This window comes from Branchiostoma belcheri, unplaced genomic scaffold, assembly GCF_001625305.1.
Source record: "Branchiostoma belcheri isolate BF01 breed outbred unplaced genomic scaffold, Haploidv18h27 scaffold67, whole genome shotgun sequence".
NCBI classification, from domain to species: Eukaryota; Metazoa; Chordata; class Leptocardii; order Amphioxiformes; family Branchiostomatidae; genus Branchiostoma; species Branchiostoma belcheri.
In genome coordinates, this window is record NW_017804320.1 from 1,307,846 (window position 1) to 1,334,714 (window position 26,869).

At 41.8% G+C, this 26,869-nt stretch overlaps 1 protein-coding gene and 2 pseudogenes across 1 annotated transcript; all 3 read right to left on the reverse strand.

Annotated features, from left to right (window-relative positions):
* Positions 1–1,155: 1,155 nt before the first annotated feature.
* Positions 1,156–6,048, reverse strand: LOC109483965 (annotated as a pseudogene).
* A 5,098-nt stretch (positions 6,049–11,146) lies between these two features.
* On the reverse strand, positions 11,147–18,963 carry LOC109483905 (L-xylulose reductase-like). The gene is made up of 8 exons (XM_019787045.1): positions 18,823–18,963; positions 17,715–17,812; positions 16,127–16,281; positions 15,525–15,567; positions 15,138–15,237; positions 14,940–15,004; positions 11,851–11,971; positions 11,147–11,279 (listed from the first exon to the last, which is right to left on the reverse strand). Exons 1-8 carry the CDS (start codon positions 18,872–18,874, stop codon positions 11,176–11,178), a joined length of 738 nt encoding a protein of 245 aa, XP_019642604.1. The 5' UTR covers positions 18,875–18,963; the 3' UTR covers positions 11,147–11,175.
* A 1,887-nt stretch (positions 18,964–20,850) lies between these two features.
* Positions 20,851–26,567, reverse strand: LOC109483891 (annotated as a pseudogene).
* Positions 26,568–26,869: the final 302 nt, after the last annotated feature.

Below are 26,869 nucleotides of genomic sequence, written 5' to 3' on the forward strand. Positions count from 1 at the left end.
TCAGTCTTCATGAAAGTTGTGAGAAATTATTATTGTATACTAGTGCCTATATGCCTATCTTGAAAAATTGTCTGCAATTTTGGTAGCAACAGTTAGGTGGCGCTGTGGACATGCAGCAATGGCCTAAACCACTTGGGCACTTTGCGAGTGATATCAGTTTATTCTCGATCCCTCATTTTGTACAAAGGCTAATTTTCCCAAAAAGCTATAATATGAGTATCATGATTTAGGGAGAATAAGATAATGAGATCAAAGATACACTTTGTACGAGTAAGTTCATTTTCTTTTTCTCAGTAGCATTATTGAGTTAAAACTGAAAGAAAAGCTCAATCTTGGTTTTTCTATTCCGTTTTTCTAGCGTACATTATACACAGAAGAACAAAGAAACTGACTTGTGAAGGGACGGAGTTTATTATTGTATGTACAGATTAATACTCACAAATGCATATAAGAAACATTATTCAACATGTTAAACACAGACAATGGCATTAGAATTAGAACTGACAATGTACACTTGCGTAAAGTACATTGTATCATATCCGCGACGTACAGTGAATTCGAAGTCGTGATTTTGCACAAAAAGTACTCATGAATACAGCATACTCTTTTATCTTAGAGCACTCACTAAGAAAACTGTTAAAGGCATGCAATGCGATTTTTGGGCAGCAAAACTGGAAATATTCTGAATAAGGCAATCTTTGTGACATTGACACATGCTGCTTCACATTAGCACATTTGAGTCGGTATTTCATACTTTGGGCTTTTCAAACTGCAGAAACAAGTCCCAAGATGAGTCCTTTATTTTCTAGGTGGTACCCTAGAAACTAGCCCATGGCCCTTTCAGTAACAGTTTTCCGTCAGAATTTTGGGCATTTTTGCTCTAAGAGGGTCAACATACAATGTACATTTGGATAGTGTGGTTTCAACTTAGTATGTAGATAAACGACTAGAATGTTGACTTTGAAAAATCGGGTTTCCAAGCCCTAAAAACTGCATTGGATGCCTTTAAACGCTCGCAATGAAACGACTTAAGCAACATATAACATTAGATTGAATTTCGCAAAAAACAACAGTCAGTAAAAAAACTACAGTACATTTAATTTAATGTCTAGATTCATAGATTTCTTGAATATTTTCGCACACTACATGTTGTGCTGTGCGTTTGTTGATGTCACAACGCTCGCGGTGGATGGGTCGGTGTGCACGTGCGTGTGTTGTGTGGAAGCTAGTCCGTAGTCCAAGGCCATGGGCATGCCGGCGACCGGTCTAAATCCAGCGGCGGTATAGTCGAAAGGGTACGGGGTTGTCGGGTAGGACACCGAGCAACATGTTGGAAGGATCGTCGGTTGGATGACGGACTGCGAAGCCGGTAGCCTGACATCGGGGATGCCGCTGTAGGCTTGAACCCTGCTGGAGAAGTAAGGATGGTGGAAGCGGGTCGCGTTGGAGATGTCGACGGTGAGGGGAGTGTAGGGCGCCCGAGGGTCTGTCAGCATCGGTCCGGTCCCGGCGTAACCGTGCAGGGACATGCTGAGGGCCTGCGTCTGGGCCTCCTGTTGCTGGCGTTTCCACTTCATGCGCCGGTTCTGGAACCACGTCTTTACCTGCAGGTGGAATGAAGGAAAAACAAACATTTTAGATATTTCTCGACCAATTAGTAATGAAACACATTGAAGCAGATGGTTCATTTAGCACATTTAGCTTCTGGTTTAGCACATTTAGCTTCAGGTTCGTCCAAAATGACACCGTCGCCCCTCAAAATGATATATTCCTACTGTATTTGCTTGAAAGACGTTACGCTAAGACGTTCGAATCCATTTACATTGTTATTGCCATAAGAAAGTCACAAAATTAGCAGTTGGAATATCATGCTAGTCAGTTGGAATGGCAATACAGCTTATCAAGTTTTCTTCGTGGTTTCATGTCATCTATTTGATCAGGATGCCTTTCGTGCTCTCATAAAAATAAATTGACTTAGGGCCAGATTGCACTGTAGTAAGTGTAGTTAGCCTCTACCAGGCTTTGGGAAACGGCTGGAAATAGTAGAAACTGGCCAAATAGACAGATGATGTGTAAGAGAGCGGCAAACTGTTCTCTTAGCGCGGACCAACTCCAAGCAGAGGTTTGGGCATTTTCTTTTTTTGGCGTGTTTTAGGCTTTTTTATCGGGCTTTCATTTTTGCATTGGAATCTTGTATTACGCCAACCCCCCCAAAAAGATACCAGTGCAAAAAAACAAAGCCCAATAAAAATCCTAAACACACAACAAAAGAAAGCCAAAACCCTCTGCTTGGAAAATACGTACAGTTTCTAATCTTTCCAGCCGCTTCCCGAAGCCTGGTAGAGGCTAGCTACATCAGCGATTCTAGCCATGCCTTCAAGTACCAGAGTTATCAACCAAGGATTGAGGTGTTCAAGAATCCATTCTTTCCTAGAACTATTGCAGAGTGGAACTCGCTGTCACCAAGTACAGTAGGGACATTGTCATTAGAATAGCTTTAAACAATGTCTAGAGTTAGAAGTTCAAGGGTTAGGTGTAACAAGTCGATCGGTGTAATATAGCCAGCTGCCGCCTCGCCGCGTGCCTGCGAAGCTGGTGTGTTACGCCAAAAGGCTACTCTCCAAGCAGAGGTTGTGGGGGAAATCGTTACATTTTTATAGATGGCCGTTTTTTTGTCCTGACCCCCACCAACGGTCGGTGGCCGGTGGCCGCGGAGCTTCTCTGGCTAATGGATACTGTCTGGCCAATTTGATACTGTCTTTTTGCCACCGAGAGGGATCTGCCGCCAGTGGAGATTACCAAAAGGCGGTTATACAGGCTATACAGATACAGATACCATACAGCTTTCTCTGACCTGTGTGTCTGTGAGCCCGATCCTCTGTGCCAGCTCCTGTCTCTCGGCCGCCGCCAGGTACTTCTGCGTCTGGAACCGCTTTTCCAGCTGGAACACCTGGTAACCTGCGAACGCCGTGCGGGCCTTGTTCTTACCCGAACTCTTGTCGTCACCGCTGTCGTCTCCGTCTATATAGGGATGGAATATAAGATAAAGTTTATTGACAATGACAATGACAATTTTTTCACAGTGTAGGGGTCAGAGGTACACAAGGGTAAGTTTTGCGGCACAAGTCGCCCATTGAGTACCAAAAACATGACCTCAGCAGCGGGTCTTGTATACTTCCCCAAAAAATGGAAACTCATAACCCCCAAAGACACTATTTCTCGTTTATTGAGGGACAGCTTTTGTGAAGAGATATAGCTTTGCTATAGCTTCATTCTAAAGTTATATTTTCATTTTTGAAAGATTTATGAAGGCTCTCCCCCAAAAGACAGCCCCTGTGCTCAAATAGGAACAGGAAGACTACAAGTATAGTATACTTATACTATGTTCTATCTACATCTAAACTTTTTTGTCTCTCTTCTTGAGTTTTGTCTAATACATCGTGGTTGAAGACATTTTAAGTAAGAACATGTCACCATATATAGATCTATATAAAGTGCGGTGTATAGAATGTATACGTTGCAAAAACTCCCTGTAAATTTTTCTCAAGATATGTTCAAAGTTCTTTTTTCGGTCTACTTTCTCGTGCAAATCATCAGTTATCAAAGCCCATCACGCCATACCAATTTAATGTATATAAAGTACAGTGTATAAAATGAAAACGTTGCAAAAACTCCCTTTAAATTTTTCTAACTTTAACGGTTAAGATATGTACTTCAAAGTTAATTTTTTCGGTCTACTTTCTTCGGCAAATTATCATTTTTCGTCATCTCTATCTACTTTCTAAAACCGCCTTCAAAGTCTATCACGTCATACCAATAATTACATGTATACAAAATACAGTGTATAAAATTAAAACGTTGCATATTCATAAACCTGGCGACAGAGTCATGACGCCTAGACGGTATCTTTTCAGAGGTCTGCCGCCTGGACCCCCCTTGCTAATTTATGAGTCTGTACCCTGCAACTTATAATTTCCACAAAAGAATTCTTCTTTTCGTTCGTTGTACTAGTAACTTGTCTCCACCAGACTCTTTTGCAGACTGAATAAATAGTAGAAATCGGCCTAAAAAAATAAAAGGGATAGCATTGGCCAGAGAAGTTGCCGTGCAGGCAAAATTGTGAAATGGAGCTTCCCTGGCTGGCCAACTCCTCTGGCCAATGATATCCCCTTTTTAGACCGATTTCTACTATTTATTCAGCCTGCAAAGGGGTCTGGTGGATACTATGTTTTAACATAGCATTTGTTTTATAAAAGACAAAAAGGCAACATAGTGTACAGTACGAATAAAACTGCCGACATATACTTTTTATGTACATTTTGACGAGCTATAAAGCCAATTTTCATTTCAAACCAGTATCTATTTTAAATTTGTGTTTACTTTTCTGCTAGCAATGAAAATAAATCATTTTAGTAGCTTGCTATGTAAGTTCTTGTTTAATTAAAGGGCTTTCAGGCAACTTTCTAAGAAGGTAATCCATTTATGTTTCAATCAACCGCCATCAAAACACTCAAGATAGTGAGCAAACAAAAGGCAGTAAAATTTGACCACAGAGTGGGAGTAATTAGCTCACGAATTACAGGCCCCACCCAGATATATCTTTAGAATTTACTACTCTCCAAGCAGAGGTTTGGGGTTTGGCTGTTTTCGGGCTTTCTTTTTTTGCACTGGAATATTTTTGCTGGCGTGAAAATAGATTCCAGTCCAAAAAAAAAAAAAGCCCGATAAAAAAAAGCTTAAAACACGCCAAAAATAAACTAAAATCCAAACCTCTTCTCGGAGAGTATAATCAGTTTACATGTACATGTACAATTTGATATGGTTGTAGTTTTTTTACCTGTTGGTCATTGCTTACTATTTCGCGTGTCCTACCAAGGAGGTTTAAACCTTCTTGGACCTTCTTTGTACTTTACGAAGTTAGTCGAAGAATCAAACAAATGACCGACAATAATTTTGCTTGCTTGCTTGCTTGAGGACCGCACAATCAACGTTACCACAAGCGAATTTCCGTAAGAAATTGAAAAACGGCAATTCCAAAATTATACGCCTTTTTTCTGCATCTAATCATGAATGTGATTTCAAGGAACAAAAATGATGTGAGCAACGCATAATCAGTGACAAGAAAAGCACATGAAAACTGGTTAAAAAGCTGTTAAACTACTCTTGTAAGGTACCCCTTGTAAAAGTTGGTTTCTCTCAGACCATGTTATTCTAAGTTACAGGTTACAAGCGCAAAATTCTAAGTTACAGTTTAGAAGCGCAAAAGTTTGTGTCCATACCTGACGATGCGTCCCTGTCTGTACTGTCTGCCTTTGCACTTGGCTTTGGTGAAAAGTTGTTCTGTGCCGGGGAAGCTTCCCTGACGCTCGGCCGGCCTAGTGTGTCGGGCTGCTGCTGCTTCATCTGGTCCTCCTCGCCGTCGCTCGCCGACTCCCAGGGACGCTTCAGACTGACCGCGCCGGTGCCGTGCGCGCCTCGCCCCGCGTGACCCATCGAAGTCGTCCGGTGAGTCGCCGCTCCCGTGCTGAAAGCGTCTCTCCTTCCGTGCTCACCGACCGTAGGCCCGGAACCTATGGGGCGGTAGTGCAGCGTGCTGACACCGCCGTGATGCTTCGTCGCGATCGGTGGAGGGGCAAAACTAAGGCCATCAAAACTTCTCTGCAACATCATGCCGGCGTGCTGTTGTTCTTTCTCCACATGGACCTCTCCACGTAGCTTTGCCGGAAAGTTGTTCTGATTCTGATCAAACAACATTTTAGTTTACCGGATGTCAGACCAAAAAACCAGGCCACTTCTTGATTTTATCTTCTCCCAAGGAATGTCTCTGTGAAGCTGGCTGTCTCTACTCGCGATGTGCCTGGAGCTGAAGTGATTTTCTGACAGACGTCCCTCCCGTTTTATGTAAGTGGGCGTTGCGTGTTGTTTTGTTTAGAGTATAAACCCGAACAAGCCTCGCTGATGTGTCAACTGTTGTTCTTTTGTTGCCGACAGTCGTCGCCGAGACCTCTTGGCTCCAGAGGGACAGTTGTTGTGATCAGGAATGGGTTAATTGATTAATTACAGACAAATGACCCAAATTAGGAGAGTGTGCTTCGCAAGCTTGGTTTTAAAATGTTGCCCAGTTTTGCGGGCAGTTTTTCTTATCATTTCCATGTCTCATACTAAGTATGTGAAAATGTGATACTTGTAACTTCATCTCTACTTAGGAAGAATGTTTCCTATCTCAAACTAACGAGAAGAAATAAGGCCACGGCAGGTAAATTTTATGGATGACATCCTCCGCAGACTCCAAATCTAATGCGATAGGGCGAAAAAAACAAGGCGGGCCGAAAAAAAACAAAGTTGCTACAATTTAAAATTTCGACTCAATCATTGTACAAATTGTTTCGATTCAGTAGGAACATCACATATACACAGCCAACATCACATATCACTGCATCAAAAAATTCAAAATAAGGAACAAATTAAAACATTAAATCAGAGCCTTTTCTTGTCTCCTCTTTTCATATTTATCTGTCATCCACGTTCCGGCCTGGCAACAGACATCTTTGCCCATTTTCGGCATGTTGACCACTGTCAGAGGGCAACAAAATTTCTTGTCTTTTTTCTTCTTCCAAAATCAGGCGAAAATTATTGCGCGCGCTGATGTAATCCATAAAAATTACTTGCTGTGGCCTAACAACAATAAGCCAAGCAACATGCATGCAGTGTATAACACCGTCGTGCCAGCCGTAATATTCATGACCAATAGTCTACAAGACTAGTCCCTGGCGTCGCCGGGACCCAAACCTGGCGTCGAACAATTTCAACAAGTTTCTTTTCCCATCGCATCATCCTATTATACTCACTACGAGAAACAAAGGTATCAATCACCCGATTATGTGCCCAGAGAAAACACCTATTGTCTAGACTACAGGTCGTGGCGTTGGTCCCGACAGGTGCACGGCAGGTACAACTTATTGTTTTTGGAGCTAATTGTTTCTCTGAAAAGCAACAAAGAAATTGTAGCGTGAAATCCAGCCTTGTTACTACTCAGGTTGTTTTTTATTCCAACAATTTATTAGCCTTTACCAGGCTTCGGGAGGCGGCTGGAAATAGTAAAAATCGGTCAAATAGAATTCTAGAAAGATAACAAGAAGCGGGAGCGGCAAATGTACTCTCTAGCTCTCTAGTGGACAAACTGACCTGACATGCTATCTCTCTATTTGACATATTTCTATTCTTTCCAGCCGCCTCCTGAAGTCTGGTAGAGGCTAACAATTCATGACAACACATGGTGACGACACACTCAAGTTTTTCAACTTATTTTATGCTGCCACCAACGCAGAGAACAAATACAGGACAGGAGAATACTCTTTTTTCACCTATTTTAAGTGAGGAAAGTCGTGTAAAGTGCCTTTCCCAAGGGCATAAGATTGGTGGCATGTCAGGACTCGAACCTGGGACCTCTTGGTTCTGAGTCGAGTACCCTGCACCCTTCGTTCCCTTCTCTCTTTCTCTCTCATTCCTCTCTCTTGTTCGTCTAGCTAGTATTCATTATATCATTCAATACATTTATAAAATTGTTATAAATGAATGAATGAATGACGACCTTTATTGTGCACTTTTTTGTCACACTTGGCTACGTACAGGTCACAACATGGAGGTACCTCCATGGTCACAACAAAACAAGATGAGCAGATAGTTGACAGATACAAAAAGAAAGCAAACAAAAGAACAGATAATTTTTTCGATGGATGGTTTGTCTAGTTGCATTAAGAATATGAATTTTTCTGCAGTGCTTTAAGTGTATGAAATAGGGGAATAGGTTTTGTACAAACCTACACAGTTAATTTCTCTCTTTGCTATACAGTCCACATTATAAAGTATCTAAAGATAGCACATTTCGTTTATTCCTTTGTTCTAAATCTGAAAGAAAAGGCTTTTGCTTTACAAAATTATCGACACAAACAAACAACAGTACATTGCAAAACGAGGAGAAAACGGCATGACAACTGTGGCGTTCTTCGAGAGAGAGAAAAAAAATTACAAATTCATATCAATCACACGTGAAGAACTAGATGTGGTGCCAGTAGAATTGTCGGAATGTCCAGACAATGAGATCTTAACTTGTAGAACAATGACTCCCGATGGGAACCCGTCTACGCCACGAGAGATAACGATCTGCCAGGCGACAGTCATCGTGGGTATTCTGGTTTGAAGTGGACCTCGTTCACACCGTATTACTTCATCCAGACCTCCAGATCGACGGCTATTGCCGGGTCCTTAGGTCATCAATAAAACAAACATGGGTGGAGCACCTGTGGGGAGATCAGAACAAGCACACCGGCAATTTGACGGTCTGTGTTACCGATTGGTATGGTAAACTCTGGCGGTAACTCTGGCGCCGAGGAAAAGCACGATGCGAGCCGCTCCGCTATCGAGGAACACTCGGGAGATACAAATGTATCTGTAAAAAATTATGTTCACGGTAACAAATTTTCACGGTCTGAGAAAAATGGAAATGTTCACGGAACTATATCTTCACGGATGGAGACAGGTGCAGGAAAAAGAAAGTCGAGGAATTATTTGTTGACTGTAATGATAAGTTCACTCAAGGACGTTCTACAGTAGTACAATGTATGTCCTTGGTTCACCATTGTACAAAAGTGACAGTGAAAACAGTGAACATAAAAGTACCGTGAAAAAAATCAGGAATTACAGTAAGCTCTAGTATTATAGCCTCTACCAGGCTTCGGAGGCGGCTGAAAAGAGTAGAAATTGGGAAATAGAGAAATAACATGGCAAGGGAGTTGGTCGGCTAGAGAGTACAGTTTGCCGGTGTGGGTGCGGCATGTTATGTCTCTAATTTGGCAATTTCTACTCTTCCAGCCGCCTCTCGAAGCCTGGTAGAGGCTAGAGTCATGCTCTGGTCGGGAGGGCAGGCATCCGGCCAGGCGTGCGCCCTTCTTTTGTGGCGTCGGAGGCGCTCCCGAAATTAGCGGAAGAAGAATGAATGATATCAACGGATTCCTGTTCTGGTATCTTCGAAACGGAAAAGGCCGAATTTTAATGGCGGATGGCGTGTTGATGAACATATACAGAGCCTTCTTCAACTTCTTCCGATCAGTTTTTTCTTCCATGCGGCTTTTACATCGTTCACCAGGAGGTTAACGTTACTAGACAGTATAATTTCCTTGCGTTCATACCGCAAATATGTTCAAGGATCATGAAACCCAGTTTGTGGACGAAACCAGTTTCAGCTGACACTCAGATCGTTCCTGGCTAGTGTAGAAAATATTATGCTAGATTATGTATCAAGTAATTCTTGCAGTTTTTTTATCATGGATAAATGACAGGTTTAACCAATATTGTCCATTCAACGTCACTTGAGTTCTGTCAATGAACATAATAAAGCCATTATATCATTATACCTCCATGATTATACCCATTATTTTCTAATTCTATTGTCTACGAATCGTAGAAGCCCTCCCAACATTTGTCAAATATCGTGATTCCTGCAAGGAGGTTAAATACAAGAGGCTTGTATTTAACCTCCTTAGTTGCAGAAACCTCGAGCTCCTTGTAGGAATCGACAGACATTTCACTGGTCGCCGGAAGCGTTAGAAGTAGCCAAGTGTGTTATTATAGTTGATGTGGAAGGCGTTACTATGTACAAATATTATTGTATCATGTAACGTTATCTACACGCCCGGAGGCCACACACTTCAAAGAAATTTTAGCAGACTTTTTTTCGGGAAATATTTGTACGAAATATAACTTGTGTCACAGAGGATTATTATATATAGTCCCTCGCGTACTTTCTGTAATCCTATATGATGTCTAGCCTCCACCAGGCCTTTCTACAGGAATACGGATCATAGAATTCGGCAAAAAACTTAAAAAGAGAGTAAAATTGGCCAAGGGAGTCCGGCCGCGGGGAGGTAGTATCTTTCCCTCCAAAGCGGCCCAGTCAAACCTACAAGGCGCGGCCAAACTCCCCCGGCAAATATTCTCCTATATATTACCAGCGTAGTTAGTCTGGTAGAGACTAGGCTATACTAGTACATGTATATAGGAGAATACTAGTATTTGCCAAGGGACTTGAAGGGAGTTTGGCCGCCTTGTAGGTTTGACTGGCCGGAGGGAAAGAACCAGCCTTCCCGCGGCCGGACTCCCTTGGCCAATTTCTCTCTCTTTTTTGCCGAATTCTACGATCCGTATTCCCGTAGACAGGCCTGGTGGAGGCTAAATTTTACTCCCCTTTTTGCCGAAGTCCTATCTTCGTATATCAGAAATCTTCAAAAGCTGGCAGATAAAGGGATCCGGAACTGAGGAAAGCGGGACGGCGCCACGAAAAAATTACCAACATTTCGAAGCCTTTGTCTGGCAGAATATTACTAGTACTTGTTAACATGGTTGGCATTGTAATGTTGTGTCGTTACGAATGTTTGAAATACTTGAAAAAATATTTGGTGTTTTGAGAGATCAGAAGTACCTCATCCAACAAGGCGATGGAGATAAGATGGCGGGAAGTGAAAATTTTGGCGCCAAGATTCCTGACAGAAAACAGACGACACTTGCTAATTGTTGTGGTTATCGTGGCGAGAGATTCGCATCTTCCGTTTCTGTTGAAACACAATCACTGGAAACTTAGATAACCCGGATAACTTTAGTGTTTGTGGTTGCACAGGGAAACGGTCGGGTGGTACACGGTTGTCAGCATGTACTTTTCAATGTTTCCGCTAGAGCCTGAAAACCGTCCCTCCGCGGCATAACACACAATACTAATGGTCGACCCCCGGTCTAAGACGCGCGTGAGTAGAAAGTAGTACAGCGAATATTCTTGAAGGCTGGGTAGAAAGCCTGATAAGAGCGCCAGCGAGACGTAAATTGCGCTGTGTGGTGTAGGAATGTATCGGGTTTGAGACTGTATGAAGGTTTTGCAGTTCGTGTATAAATGCGCATTGTTCACAAATTATATACGTGTTCTTAGCTTGACTTTATGTGCAAAATGCACAGTGCTCAATTACATAATTTATTCAACCGTAAGAAAATTATATTTTCTGTAGTTTTAAGAGCAGAAACGAAATTTTCATGTGATAGCAGTGACTTAATGCACTGCGCTACTTGAAATAACAAACTGTTGATGTCCATTATGATGATGTAAACAAGTGAAAGAAGGTGATTTTCTGGTTAAGTGGCGGAGAAGCCTCCCTCTACTGGCAGGTTTGTTCCAGTCATCATGGCTGCCTTGTCACTCAACAGGAACAGGATGGCATGGACCACGTCTTCTACCTCTGTGGGAAAATTAAACAACAAACATAAATATGAAATATATTTCGACATGGGGCAAGACAGCAGTAGTTATGTTTACGAAGGAAACATATTGTTTTTCCTCAGTTTCTTGCTCTTCTTCTCCAAGGAAATAAGGACCTGAACCAGACGTCTGTCACCATGGTAACTGGTGTTGGGTTACATAAGGCCACACCAATTTAATTTCTTGGTTAACAGATTTTTCTAGAAAAATAATGGTGCGGGCGGGCGAAAAAATGAAATAAAAACAGGCCTAGGCATCCTATTATGGCCCAAAATGATACAATAGGAGCCATGAAGTCAACACACTAGGCTGGTTCAAAATTTTTTTGCAAATCAGAAAAAATGAAGCGGGTGAGTCCGTTAACCAAGAAATTAAATTGGTGTGGCCTTAGAACATTTTTGTGTTGGAACAAACATTTTACCTAACTTAATCATGTTACTGCCAACACAGATGAACTTTCTTGACAACAGTAGCTTTGTATATGTTCATGCAATATGACGGCAAACAATTTTTATGCACTAAATGTTGCAAATCGAAAGGTTTTTGCTCACCTACAAACTTGCCCAGAGGTATCCTGGCCAGCATGGGTCCTGACTTGGCCGGGTCACTCCCCCACACCTTTTGCCCCATGTCTGTCATGACTACAGTAGGGTTTACTGTGTTCACACGGATCTGGGGGATGGAACATTATAACCTATCAATACATGAACATGTAAGTGTAGAGGTGTAATAGTTCTTGGTAGTTCTATTCAACATACTGCCAGACATGATACCGATTGAACTTATATGTAGAACTTTGATAGACTCATACTCATACCAGCTACATGTAGTAATCTTAAGTACAAAAATTTATCTGCCATACATTGTACCTGTTACAATCGTGCAATAAACTTTAACTTGTCTTGACTTGAATATCATTTTCATTGCCATTCTATGATAGTCTAGGTGTCCAGAAGTAGATCTATTCGTTCTTCAAAGTGATGAACAGTACTCATTGGATATCCCATGATTAAAGTGTGTGATCAAGGATACATTCTGATACAATATGGTCAACCAAATAACATACTAGTCCTTGGTTTGATCATGGAGGTAGAAAAATGGTTTGATGTAGGTGGTAAGCCAATCTGAGAAAGGTTGTCAGGTGAACTGAAAAGAGTCGGTATTGCTTCATGTTGGGGCTTAAATTTGAAGCTTGATCTTTTTTGCAAACGCAGATGCACCTAAGCCATTTTGTCCAAAGCATATTGAAGATGAATTTCACTTAATTTGTTATGGAATGCACTAAATATGATGTTTTACGTAATAAGTTATTTAAATTTCTCAAATCAAGTACAATAGATTTCAAGATGCTAGAGACAGATTTGAATATATCTTTACATTCAGCAATGATTCCCACAATGCAAAAATGTAGATATATAATTATACAAGACTGCTTAAATGTTATTAGAAAAAATACTGAAACTCCTGATCGTCCCACTCAATTGTAACACTATATCAAAGACTTGTACTAGCCCTTGTTATGGGTTCACCACACCACGAAGTGGTGTGGTGAAACCATATTGCTTTTTTCTGATGTTTCTCCTTCTTCTTCTCCTGCCATTTTTTAAATGGATTCAGCTTCTTCATTTTAGGGCCTAAGGTCCTGAAATTTGGTATGGAGGTACAGTGGGCAAATACCCCTAGGCGTTTTTAAATTTTTGTGATACAAGCTTTTACAATCGTTTTATTTGCTTTTTTAGCGGTCCCCATAGGAAAGTACTGTGGGGGCGCGCGCGCGTGACGTAATAAGAAAGGAATTCGGCGGTATGCCCATATATGGGCATGCAAGCATGAACCTGACGCAGACCAATCTATTCTTCTTGCTGATTGGCTGTTGGATTTGATTGGATTAACTCAATTAACACCTGTTCAAAGCCATTCCATTTTGACAGTATGAACTCAAGTGTTTTGGTAGGTACAGCACAGGCCACGAAATACGCATCGATTTTCGAGGGACGTTCTGCGGGAGAGTGCAGGACGCTGTGCGGGACTTCCCTGCGGGAGAGTGCGGTACGTCCAGCGGGAGAGTGCGGTACGTTCTGCGGGAGAGTGCGGTACGTCCAGCGGGAGAGTGCGATACGTTCTGCGGGAGAGTGCGGTACGTCCAGCGGGAGAGTGCGATACGTTCTGCGGGAGCCAGACATTTTGCTCTTCTCTGTTGGAACAACGCAAGTTGGAGGTCAATGACCTGCGCCCGGCGTGTAAACAAAAAAGTTACGCGGTACGTAATGTGTATCGTCGGCGCGCGCGCCACGGTATCAACAATTTTCCGCAATCTTTACCAACTAGTATTATCTAGGTTCTGTTATCGATCTCCGAAGTATCACCAAAATTGTAGGGTTGATAGTTAAGTAACATCAAGGTGGTTCAAAAGCAAACCTGATAAAGAAGGAAACCCCGTAGTTAATAGTTGAAAGTCTTGGTGCCTTGAAGCGATCGATACCGCCATGCTGTTTACTTTTTATGACATACAATGCAGTGAGTGATGTGTATCGCACCGAGTTAGCTCGGTTGGAAACGCGCAAGGCGGCAATCCCAGGCATTGCAAGTTCGAACCCCAGTGCATCGGACATTAATATTTTTAGCAATTTAACATTTTTAACAATTTTATCATTTTTAACAATTTTATCAGTTTTAACAATTTTAACAATTCTGCATTTTAACAATTTCAACTATTTTTTTTATTTTCGTTGTTTTGCTTTTAACATTCAAAAACTGATTGTTCTTACTCAAGAATGTCAATAACTTAGAATGTTAGTCTTTTGTATTTTTCCAACATACAAATTAAAATCACTTTGATGTTGTCACAAAAGTATTGAGCTGACAAGAGAGAAGGAGTACGGTACTCTGCCAGTGTGAAGAATCTACAGAGGTATTACCAGTCACTAGTAGCAAGAGATAGACCACATTGAATGATGACGATGAGGACGAATCATATGAAGTACTATCATAGCTAGTACAGAAATTCTACTGCTTTACTTTACTTTCTTTCACTCTGTACATGCAATTAGCTCACTGGCATGATTTTAAAAATAAAGGTTATGATAATCATATTATATGTATAGCTTATTCAATGTATGGCTTCATAGTTTATGTGATTGTTAATAACACCTGCACAGAGCATTTCCATACTGACAGTATGTCTTTATTCAAGTGTTTTGGTAGGTATTTCAAGCTTTTCTGCTCCAGCATTGGAATGCCGGGCATGAACGTTTTTTTTTATTTTGAAAATCAACAGTTTGCATTATGCAATTAAAAATCCTAACCAATAAAGTAGGGAATAGCTATCCAACTGTTGTTTTAGTTGTATGTTACTTCATATTATAGTTATATCAATGTAAATCATTGTTTTCCCTTGTGTTTCTCATTCTTTCCCTGCCATGTCGTAAAATGTGGTGAACCCTGTCGCTGTATTTGCTCCAAAGCAAATATTGGCCTTTCTAGTTGCTTGAGTATAATTAGTAAGGACATATTAGATTTTATTCTACATAAGGTCTTATTCAATACATTTCTTTTTTTTGTACTTTGCTATACATTGTACCATGTGGAATTGTTGTGCAATAAAGTTTTTCTGCTGCTACATGTACATGTACCTACGTACCTTGTGTGGCCCAAGCTCCAGAGCCATCACTTTACTCATAATGTCCAACGCTCCTTTAGAAGTACCTAATATAGCAAAATTAAGCATGAATACAATCTCATAGTCATTAAGTGCAACAAAGACGCACTGCTTTTATCAGCAATGACATTCGCATTTACATTTAGAGTGGCATTTCTGAAATCAGAAACTAATACTTACAGTATGAAGTATGTTCTTTCAATGCACTTTTTGAGGCCAGACTTGACACATTAACAATAGAACCTCCCGTGCCTCGCTCCACCATTCCTTTGGCAACTATCTGGGAAAAGTAAAAGAAATACTTACAATGTAATTATTCTACACATACCCCAGGCAAAGTCTAAAGACTGTTGTTTTTTTCGGCATTTACAAAAATTATCCAGCTACTCTTAGAGTTTCTAGCTTCTGTGATCCAATACGAATATAGTTAATCTACAAAAACGTTGCTAACTTCTGCATGGGGCACATTCTACATAATTCATTTATATGCTTACTATAATAATTCACACCTAATTTTCTAAATTATCATCCAAAAGTCATTGTCAAGTGCAGAAGCTATCAGCTGACCTGTGAAACTTGCATGACAGCTCTCACATTGATGTTCATCACCCTATAGGAGAAACAAGTCAAAACAGTGGTATGATACGCAATCTGTATACGGCCACTTTATGATATTCCCTATATCTCCAGGACTATATCTTACTTAGGCCATGTTGATTTGATTACATGGATGACATCCTCTGGGAACCCCAAAACTGATGCGAGCATGTGAATAAAAAAAAGTTTTGCCAAAAAAAAGTTGCTTTCATTATGAAATCTATGTGGTTTTGAAGGTTGAACAAATGGCACAGTGTGGTTTGGAAATGAATTTGAAATCTAGTCTTCAAATTCATTTCTTTACATTTTCCTATGTTTTGTTTTGACATTCTACAACATTGGTATCATTTTCCAATGTTTTTTTTTCAACCTACGGTATATATTTGCTCATTTTGCAACTGTTTTGTACGATTTACCGTATGGTTGAAATCTTTTTTTTGGAAATGGACGAAAATTCATGCCCGCACGGATGTCATCCATATAATCAAATTAACATGGCCTTATCAAAAGCATCCAGGACTATATCTTACTTAGCAAAAGCATTCAGGACTATATCTTAGGTGTATTCTTACTTTTCAAAAGCATCCAAGGTGACTTCCAGGAACGGCTGCAGTGACGTGACCCCAGCATTGTTGACCAGAAGGTCGATGGGTCCAACTGACTCCACCGCTGACTTGGTGGCTTCTGGGTCTGCAAGATCACACTGAACAGGGTGGATACCTGGGCACTGGGAGTAAAGGACACATAGATCTTGTGATGTGTTCAAACATAGACAATCTACCTCATGCCCATAGCCCGAGGAAGGATTTGGAAGAACCCCACACACATGCTCAAAGGTCCACTTTTTATCTAAAGGTCCAAAAGATTTTTCTTTAAAAGGTGGACTGATTTGTATCACCAGCAGGACTGGAATCCTATTTGTCTCAGATTTTTCCTTTGAAATCCCCTCAAAAATGCAGGAAATGCCATTTCAGAAGGTTCAATTTTCTGGGGGAGCATGCCCCTGGAACCCCTAGAAAGCTTGCGCCTTTGGCGCTCGCTGGTCCCTGAGAAAGTAGGAACGAACCCCCCCCCCCGGAACCTCAATTTCCCATCCAAGCCAGCCTAGCGGCGACCAATAGGCGGGTAGCATTTCGGCCACACCCACAACCCGCACTTTAGCAAGATATGGTTGAAAAAGATGTTTCTCAAACTTGTTCAAAAGATACATTTGTAAATTGTTTTCTGAAATTCTGTGTCTTTGAATAGTTGGAGCAAAATAACCACCGAGCCGAGTTAAACCATTTCGGCACTGGGCTTCTGGTGCTTACGTCGGCCGCGCGGCGTACAAAACAGTATCTTAGGCCAAGTCTTTGTCTGTGAAAATGTAAGAAAAGAGGCCTTGCAGTCCTGTCCTGCCGATAACCTTGTTGTCCCGATTAAACTTTGTTACCCAGGCGGTATGATCTCGAAAATATGAGTGGCAGCATCTCGATACCCTTTTTAAAGACAAGGTTTGATTTGCCGATTCCGAGTTTCCAGTGCTGAAGCCGCCGACACACCAAGTGTTGACGTACCTTCGGCACTGAAGATCTAGGACGGAAGCCGCCTCAACTCTGAGTGCTGAGAAAGGAACCCGTAACTTCGGTACTTGCATTATTTTCACCTCAAATACACCAATTCTTACATTGTTTATCTGACATTTCCAACTCCGATTACCTGCCGCGCCGTACGGAAGGATGCTGTTCATCCCCATTGTCGAATGGAATCGACCGCAAAGTGGGCGTGGCGCGGAATGCTGGTCACCCATTGGTCGCCGCTAGGCTATGTGGATGCGAAATTGATGTAGGCCCCCCCCCCCAAGCAAGATCCTGGCTTATATACCTTTAAAAAAACATGGGCAATCTACTTCTGCATTGTGCTACACACAAATTATCACCACAAAGTTCCAATGCTTAAGCTACTCAGTATCCAAAAGTTCATCTTAAGTTTTCTCTCTAAAATAATCTAACTTATATTGATCGCATATGTTTAGAAATGGCTATTAAACTGTACAGAAACTAAATAGCCTGGGTGTCACCCCCTGTGGCAGTCCATGGTAGCCAGCGACATTAGGGAGCTGGCGGACACTACAGAGGATGGCATCCAGGCTAAAATCTAGAAACGGATGTGTATACAGACCTCTTGTACCAGACTGTCCAGGTCTTCCTGAGTCCTACTGAGAGCAAACACCTCAGCACCGCACTTATACATGGTCTTAGCTACATCACGGCCAATACCTGTGGACAAGGAACGGTGTATGTGATGTTGTTTCATAATGTAGGAGTTATGATAATCCACAGGGTGCATGTGCACCTTAGTGCACCCAAATTTGGAGCTGTACACCCAAATATTTTCATAGGTTTACGTATGTAAGTTGTAACGTTAAAGATCACTGTATAGTAGTATACACTCGCTGCATATTCTTAAAATATAAATTATCTTAGTGTCAGAAAAATGATAAAATCATAGCTTTGCTGATATTCTACCTAACATCTGTGTCCATAATATCACCAGGGTCCATATAATATCACCACCTTGAGAAACAGTGTGCTTAAAGATATTTTTACTGCAACATACTCTTGGTATGCACTCCTGCACACCTCAAATGTACATACCTAGGGTATGTTTCAGTAAAAATATCTTTAAGCACACTGTTTCTCAAGGTGGTGATATTATGGACCCTGGTGATATTATGGACACAGATGTTAATCTATTCCAAAAAATTGGGTGCACCAGTGCAAAAATGAATTTCAAGCCCTGTGATCCATACATATCGTATATATAAGTAGTACGGAGTCAACTTCTTTCACACAAATAGTCCTTCCTGCAATTTGCCAGCTTCTTGTACTTTGTCATGTATATACACAGGTTGCATATATGTATGATGGCAAATTATGACAGCATAGGTTAGCCTCCATAGCACGCCGAAAACTGGGGGGGGGGGTCTTCAGGGTCTTTGTGAGCTTTTATGTGCTTTTTTCTGATTGCATATTATCAGACAACATAGCCGGCCTGGTTGAATTACCCCCGTTTTTTGCGAACTGGGCTTATCAGAAAACAGCCGAAGACCACCAAACCCCCAGTTCTATAAGCCTGCTACGGAGACTATATATAAGCATAGGTATGGTATAGCCAGGAGGTAAACAACATATGGACACGCCCCCTCCCACCTCAGCGCACACTTAGAACGGACAAAAATCCTGAAACCTGTTCTGCGAAAAGCTTTACATCTAAACCGTGAGCTCACCTTTCCCTGCTCCAGTCACGAGAGCCTTCTTCCCGTCAAATCTGATCTCCATGACTTAGGAAATAGGTTGGGATCGTATGCTATGTTGAACCAACAGTTTTGAGGCCGACTCATCAGCTGTGGACTTTGAACTGTGAACGTAGCAGTGTATTCGTTATGGCTCATTCGAGTATCGCCATGTACTCACTCACTCACTCACTCGCCATATGTACAGGGTAGCATAATTTGTATATCGCAACGGCAGAAGGAAAAAGACTGATATAGACTTAAAATGGATGTGACATTGCAGTTCTCTTTGACACATTGTCTATTCATAGAAATTCCTTGATTAAACGGACAGCGGCATTTTGGTCCGTATTGTGATAGTCGAATGGGCGGTAACGTATATACTGCTACGTTTACATTTCAAAGTCCAAGGTCTTCCCAGTCTTCCCAGTCTTCCCATTTCTTACTTCATGGAGATCAGATTTGACGGGAAAAGGGCCCTTGTGACCGGAGCAGGGAAAGGTGAGATCTGGGTTGAGATATGAAGCTTTTCGCAGAACAAGGTTTAGGACTTACGTACGTTTGACTTTAATGTAGGCTTTGGGCGGGAAAGGGGCGTGGCACTCATCCAAGGGGTGTGTCCACTTGCAGCAATGGTATCCTGTATCTGTATAGCCGGTATAACCGCCCTTCGGCGTAACACACCAGCTTCGCAGGCACGCGGCGCGGCGGCAGCTGGCTATATTACACCGATCGACTTGTTACTCCTAACCCTTGAACTTCTAACTCTAGATATTGTTTAAAGGTATCTAATGACAATGTCCCTACTGTACTTGGTGACAGTGAGTTCCACTCTGCGATAGTTCTAGGAAAGAATGAATTCTTGAACACCTCGATCCTCGGTTGATAACTCTGGTACTTGAAGGCGTGGCTATTTGTTCTCTTCTGGGCTGGTACTTAGTAGTCATATGGGATGTCCACCAGTTTATTAGTCATTTTGTACATCATGCATAGTCTGGTCGAAGTTCCGTGCACTAGCACCTCTTTCATAGTTGTTCATACAGAATCTTGCAGCTTGATTCTGTACCCTTTCCAATTTGTCTTTGTCTTTCTTTGTATATGGATCCCATACTGTCGCAGCATTGGTGCACCCTTTAGTATATCTTAGGCCACGCCTCCTAAATTTTATGGATGACATCCGCGCGCGCGCATTGCACGATTTTCGCCTGTTCTCAAAAAAAAAAGACTGGCAATGAAAACATACATTGCCATGGCAACGGAGGTTGTTGGTAGGGTTGTTGGCACTGTCATGATTTTGGGGAAGGTACGTTTTGGTCTGTCATGAGTTTATTAAAATAACATCCAAGATACATCCAAATGTCAGTTACAGTTTCTTCTATTGACATCATAAACCATCTACTGTATCAAAAGTTGTGGGGTCGTGTGGTGTAGCGGCAAAGTGCGCGACTCGCAACCTAGAGGCCCCGGGTTCGAGTCCTGACATGTCACCGATCTTGTGTCCTTGGGAAAGGCACTTTACACGACTTTCCTCACTTAGCTCAGGTGTAGATGAGTATTGTCCTGTCATGCATTTGTCCCATGTGTTGGTGGCGGCATTAATATAAGTTGAGTGAACTTGAAAAAAAACTTGAGTGTGCCGTCACCACGTCTGGTGAGTACATGTAGGAATGAAAAAAAAGTTCCAACAGACGCGTGCACTAGTCTACCATTTAGGGCGACATTTTCAAGCATAACTTATGACATTGTCATTGTTCCAGGAGAAGTATCCTCAATACACTAAAGACAAATACTATCAAATCAAAGAGTAAAAAAGTATGAAAGATAGTATGCAAACGACGTGTCAAGAATAATCAAAAGTAGGTAAGTTTTCCATCTACGTACAGTCCTAATACTTTAGGCAATTGAACATGAAACAGTTGTCAGGATCATATACATCTGGATGCATTCTGTATTGTTGTTTCACAAAATACAAACATGAAGAAATTATAACATCTCGCTCTAAATTATGATTCTGAATCAACTTCACAGCAAGGAGGTTGAAACCTTCTTACTCACAGGCTTGCCTTTTTGTTCCTCAATCTCTTTGTTTTGTCTATCGACCACGTCCCAACACGCTACAGCCCACCTCCCCTCCGCCCATTTCTGCAGTTCCTCACAGAATTTTGAATCTATCGTAAATTCTTCACTCCATTTACCGGCGGAAAAGACCCTTGTCCCACCTACTGAGTTACAATGTTGGTTCACTTGGTGGTTCAGTGTCTTGTAATACGCCAACTCTTCCCAAAAGTCGGGCCCTTCCTGGCTCACACGTTGCCAAAATGTGTTATTGAAGTAGTTGTACATCATATAATCTATGTTGCTCATCTTCCTGTGGTTGTTTGTCTGCTTCTTGGTCAGTTTGACATGTTCGTTGCGTTTTATTAGGGGAGGGAGTTCATGTAGTTTCCGTGTGGTGTGTAGGATGTCGAACAGGGTCCAGCAAAACTTCCTTTTCAGCAGTACCAGAGATTCCTCCCAATACTCTGTTATCAGCACTACAGAGTACCAGCTTCCAACGGTCCTGTACAAAAACAAGTTTCAATTCAATTTTTTATTAAGATATCAAACATAGCAGACAAACATGACATACAATGTTGCCTGAATGGCGTTGATATTTACAAGATAAAATGTCAAAAAAATTATATATTTACAACAACTATAACGTTTTAAAGGTCATTACAAGGTCCATTATCTTGTGCCAGACTCTGTCTGTACAGTCCGGTTATATAGTCTGATTTACTGGTGAAGGAAAGAGTTCTGTAGTCTTTTTGTTCTGGCGGGGGGATAGAGATAGTGTTTTTGTTCCTAAGACCCTGTTCATACCGGTGAACGACCGGTAGCTGTAGATCTTCTAAGAATCATTTCCAGGGTTGCCAGAGTATACAGTGCAATTTTACGGAATACAGTGCAAGTTTACTAGTATACAGTGCAATTTTACGGAATACAGTGCAGTCGTATTAGTATACAGTGCAACTTTACAGAATACTGTGCAATTTTACTAATGACGTTGTTATGACGTAACCTGGGTATATGGTAGACGATGTCGGCCCCGTCGCGGTTCAATGAAGGGTGAAAGGTGAACAAGCCTATTTCCTGAGAGGGGTGAAGCAAGCCATATACATCAGGGCCCATCACCCTTCATTGAACCGCGACGGGGGCCGACATCGTCTACCAGATACCTTTGACCCGGTGTTGACGTTACACTTCAAAGAAGCCACGTGACAAGCTTCACTGGGTCAGTCTACTGAGTAACTGGTCGAAAGCTCTAGGTGAGAGAATTTTTGGTGTTGGATCAAAAGTTTTAACTTTAAACCCACCTTATTGCTTGGTGTATCAGGCTTGTATTTTTGCTGGTCATCAGTTCTGGTGGAAACCCCAGGGTATAAGACTGAAAATTGCGATGTTTCGAGTACGGCCTCTTTCTTCTTACGGCTTTTTTTATTAAGAAAAGCCCCTAGTGGGTTCTTCTTGCGGCGGGCACCAGGATTCTGCCAGAAGAATATGGAGCGAAAATGGTTGAGAGGCTCTCGCACGATGCCGATGTACCTGGTCCCAGGTGCCATAACCCCGTCCATGGCGGTCTTTCTCATGATGGAATGGTGGATAATGAGGGTGTAGTTTCTTCCCAGGGCCGGCCTGCAGTCTTCTTTTGTCAAATGTCCGCTGTAGGACGTATTGAAGTCGGTTAGTGTCAAATACACTACAAAAAATGCCAATGTGGGGTCGTGTGGCGTAGCGGCAGAGTGCTCGACTTGGAACCTAGAGGTCCCGGGTTCTGGTTCGAGTCGACTCATCCCACCGATCTTGTGCCCTAGGGAAAGGAACAACGGTTTGTTCTAAAAAATCCAAAGTAACTTGAGTTGTGTTCCAATGACCTCAGGTGACTCCCATAAGAACACCTGTTCCCTGACTTTGACCCAGATAGAACACGCCCTCCCTCAGTGACCTCAGGTGACTCCGAATGGAACACATTGTTCTATTTAAGTTTGTATGTGTTGTACAGGAATGTGTCACTCTTTACTGTGTAGATTTTGATGGGCTATATGATACTAGCGTTAATGGCCGGCCCTTTCTCGCTGCGCTCACTCAGTGGTTTTATTCGGTGTTTATAGCAACTGACAAGGCTTTATCACACCATATTCACCTCGGGGCAGGTCATCAACCCTTAAATATAGTATACAGGGAGTTTGAATGTGTACCTTGGGTATGAAAGCTGCTTGTGGCTGGCTTTGATACGGTTTGTAGGATAGCAGATGGTCATTCCGTGGTTCCGGCCGAATCTGGCCAGGAGCATGAACGTGGAGCCTGAAGCCGTCTTATGGACCTGGATGGAAAAAATATTCACCAATTTCACACTTCCCATAATGCCTAGTAACGGTCACGGATATGACGCAAGACCACCCCCTCCCCCTTCCTCGATGTAATATTTCCAAGAAGTTCTATCGACAAACTAGTCAACTATTTTTTTTATTTCATTTTAACACACCTGGGTAGCCCAACTCAGCTTTGACAAGTTGATTTTCAGTGGGGCCCAGTTTACAGAAATAATGAAACATAAGTTAATACTTAAACAGAAGTAACAGAGAATTGTATGTAAAACATAAATAACGCAGGTAACCAAATTATACAAAATAAATACATGGGATTACTTAGAGACAAACAGAACCGTAGAGAACAAATCAAAATCGTTCTTCGTAACTCAAAAGCCATTGATCGGTCAAGGTCGGTTATTCCTGTGGAGGTCAGAGGTCACATGTAAAACTATTGCTTTGAATTATTTCTCTAGTATAAAGCGCATGCCATAATTGCATTTTTGTTGGAATGAGAGAAAATGATGTACCTTCTGTAATCGTTCTACCTTCTACCGAAGACTCTCCTACTCGCACGGTCGCATTACGTATATTAGAACGATAGAATTCGAAGGTACGTCATTTTCTCTCATTCCAACAAAAATGCAATTATGGCACGCGCTTTATACTAGAAAAATAATTCAAAACAATAGTTGACTAGTTTGTAGATAGAATTTGTTGGAAATATTACATCGAGGAAGGGGGAGGGGTGGTCTTACGTCATATCCGTGACTTTTACTAGGCATTATGGGAAGTGTGAAATTGGTGAATGTAGTTAACAGACAAAACGGCAACTTGTGATTGGTTGGGCCTAATTACAACACGATTCATGGATTTGTTGTGATTGGTCGGCCGATGTCTATGATGATGTCACAAATAAACATTGGATAATACTTCGTCGAGTGGCAAAAAAGATGAAAAAACATAAGACAAGAAACTCTATGCATACCATATATGGCATATTTCACCTTTAGTGTACAGTACTAGTCAATAGCTAAAATTTATATTCTACAAAGACATTAAAGCCTGGCGCACAAAAAAATAACATCTATTCTACAATTTTACAGTTTACCTTTTACTACTAGTTTTAGTTTACCTAATCATATCCTTTTTTGTAGTGACTTAAGCATATGTGAACATTATTATGAAAGTTCATCTGTGTTGGTAGTAATCATAGTAAAACGTTAAACTTTATTCCAACACACAATTGTACAGGGATCAAATTTTCAGCGACCACTGTCGCCTTCATCAGGATAACTAATGACCAATCACTTCACAACGTGATCTCGCGAGAGTTACGGTTTACCTTAACCACGTGACCTTATTCACACGAGATATTACTGATACATGACGTAAGCAGTTGATGAAAAGTGCCAGGGATTGGTCATTAATCATCCTGATGAAGGCGACAGTGGTCGCTGAAAATTTGATCTCTGTACAATTGTGTGTTGGAATAAAGTTCAACCTTTTACTATCATATGTGAACAAAGTGATACGTTTAGGTTTCACAAGTATCATACCTTAATGAAGACAAAATTGGTGACAGGGCGGCATTTCCCCTCACTAGTTGTATTGTACAAGTCTGACACGTTGTTCTGGAATGTTGGCAGGCTCCCAGCATACGTAACTGATCTGCTGCAATGATATATGCAACAGCTTTTAAGGGATTTGAACAATGCAAAGAAAAAAAGGGGGTTTAAGGTCTCATTCAAACCGAACCTCTGACACCAATTTCACATGCATCCATTCCCTCAGGGCTTGTTGAGATCTGTCAGGGTCCGAACTGTACCTACAAATTCTCCCCAAACTGAGAAAATTTGGACCCTGCCTGTTTCCTTCTCCGGTAACACAAAAGGCCGTGTTTATGTGAAGTCATCCAAGGCGCTTTACATGTGGTTTACCCCGAAGCCGGTTTCAAGTGGCTCCATCTGAACGCTCCAAATCACATTGAAAGCGCCTCGATCCCAAGCCACTTCTAGAGGTGGTTTCGAATCGGTTTTCCCGCATCGCGATTTGCGTCTGAACGCAATCATTTTTGGCAATGTGATTTCAATGTGACTTCGCCTGGTCATGGATTACGGGGTGATATTTCTTTATTTATATGGAATACCAAATTTTACGAGGCAGCATGTGTCCGTTCTAGGACGAGCTTCACCGCCCCTGGCGGGACCACGTCGGCATTCGGCCGAGATACGCTGGGAGGGGGGCACCAGCAAGCAGGTCGTTGACCTCTGACATTAATAACACGCCACCTTGCGTGTTATCATCAAATAGCAATAAATGTAGCTCAAGCGAATCGTGATCGGACACGGTTTCACAGGAGTGTGTGGCACGTGGACCAGATGTGAGGAATGTGAATTACCCGAATCGCGATTTGGGTGACTTCACATAAACACGGCCAAAAAGTCTACAAACCTGGCCAATATCTGTTCAAGAGGAAGTCAGAAGGATTTGGGCGTAGGTCTATATAGGCACTACAATCGTCAAAATACTTGTTGGACCACTTAGTCCCGCGGTTACTTGAGTTCACATGCAGGGCCTGATTAGCCTCCGTAGCAGGCTTATAGAACTGGGGGTTTGGTGGTCTTCGGCTGTTTTCTGATTAGCCCAGTTCTAATAACGTTAAAAAACGGGGAAATTGAACCAGGCCGGCTATGTTGTCTATATGCAATCGGAAAATAGCATATAAAAGCTTCCAAAGACCCTGAAGACCCCCCAAACCCCCAGTTTTTGGCATGCTGTGGAGGCTAGGGCCTCACGAGGCTGTTTGGCTGTTAGATCTACACCGAGAATTACAGTAAAATCGCAGATATCTCAACGGGATATTACTAACGCAAATTAGAGACATAGTGTAAAAATTTGCTATAATGGCTATAAACTGTCAAGGTTACGTGACTGAATTCAAAGAGAGCAAAGCTAAAGCGGCCTCGCTCAGACACTAAACATTTCACTCTGGGAATGTCCAAATCAATGCAGGACTGGAAAATCCTTTACCTATCATGTTAGCCTCCATAGCATGCCAAAAACTGGGGTCTGAGTTTTTTGGGATCTTTTATGTGCTATTTTCTGATTGCATATAGACAACATGGCCGGCCTGGTTGAATTACCCCCGTTTTTGAACTGGGCTAATCAGAAAACAGCCGAAGACCACCAAACCCACAGTTCTATAAGCCTACTACGGAGGCTACTATCATGTATCCTACAGGATAGAAAATAATATAATCTATCTTACTTGTTGGAGACATTAGAACTGAAGATCGTTGTGTCCTTGAGGTGCCATAGAAAGCTAAAGGACAGGAGTATCGCCAGGCAGCTCAGGAACAGTCCTGTGGATCGGATGGCCGATTCCATGATGCCAGCTCGTCGTGTTGTGTTTTAATCATGGGCGTCATATGTCAGGGTAACAACTTGAGCATACCTAATATGATAATGTTATCATATCGGACCGTACCATCTTGAGGTATAGGGGTGACTGTTAACAAACGACAACGACATGCATACTAGCTAGCTAAGTAGCTATCTAAGTAGCTATCTAAGTAGCTAAGTAGCTATCTAAGTAGCTAAGTAGCTATCTAAGTAGCTAAGTAGCTATCTAAGTAGCTAAGTAGCTATCTAAGTAGCTATCTTAGTAGCTATCTAAGTAGCTATGTAAG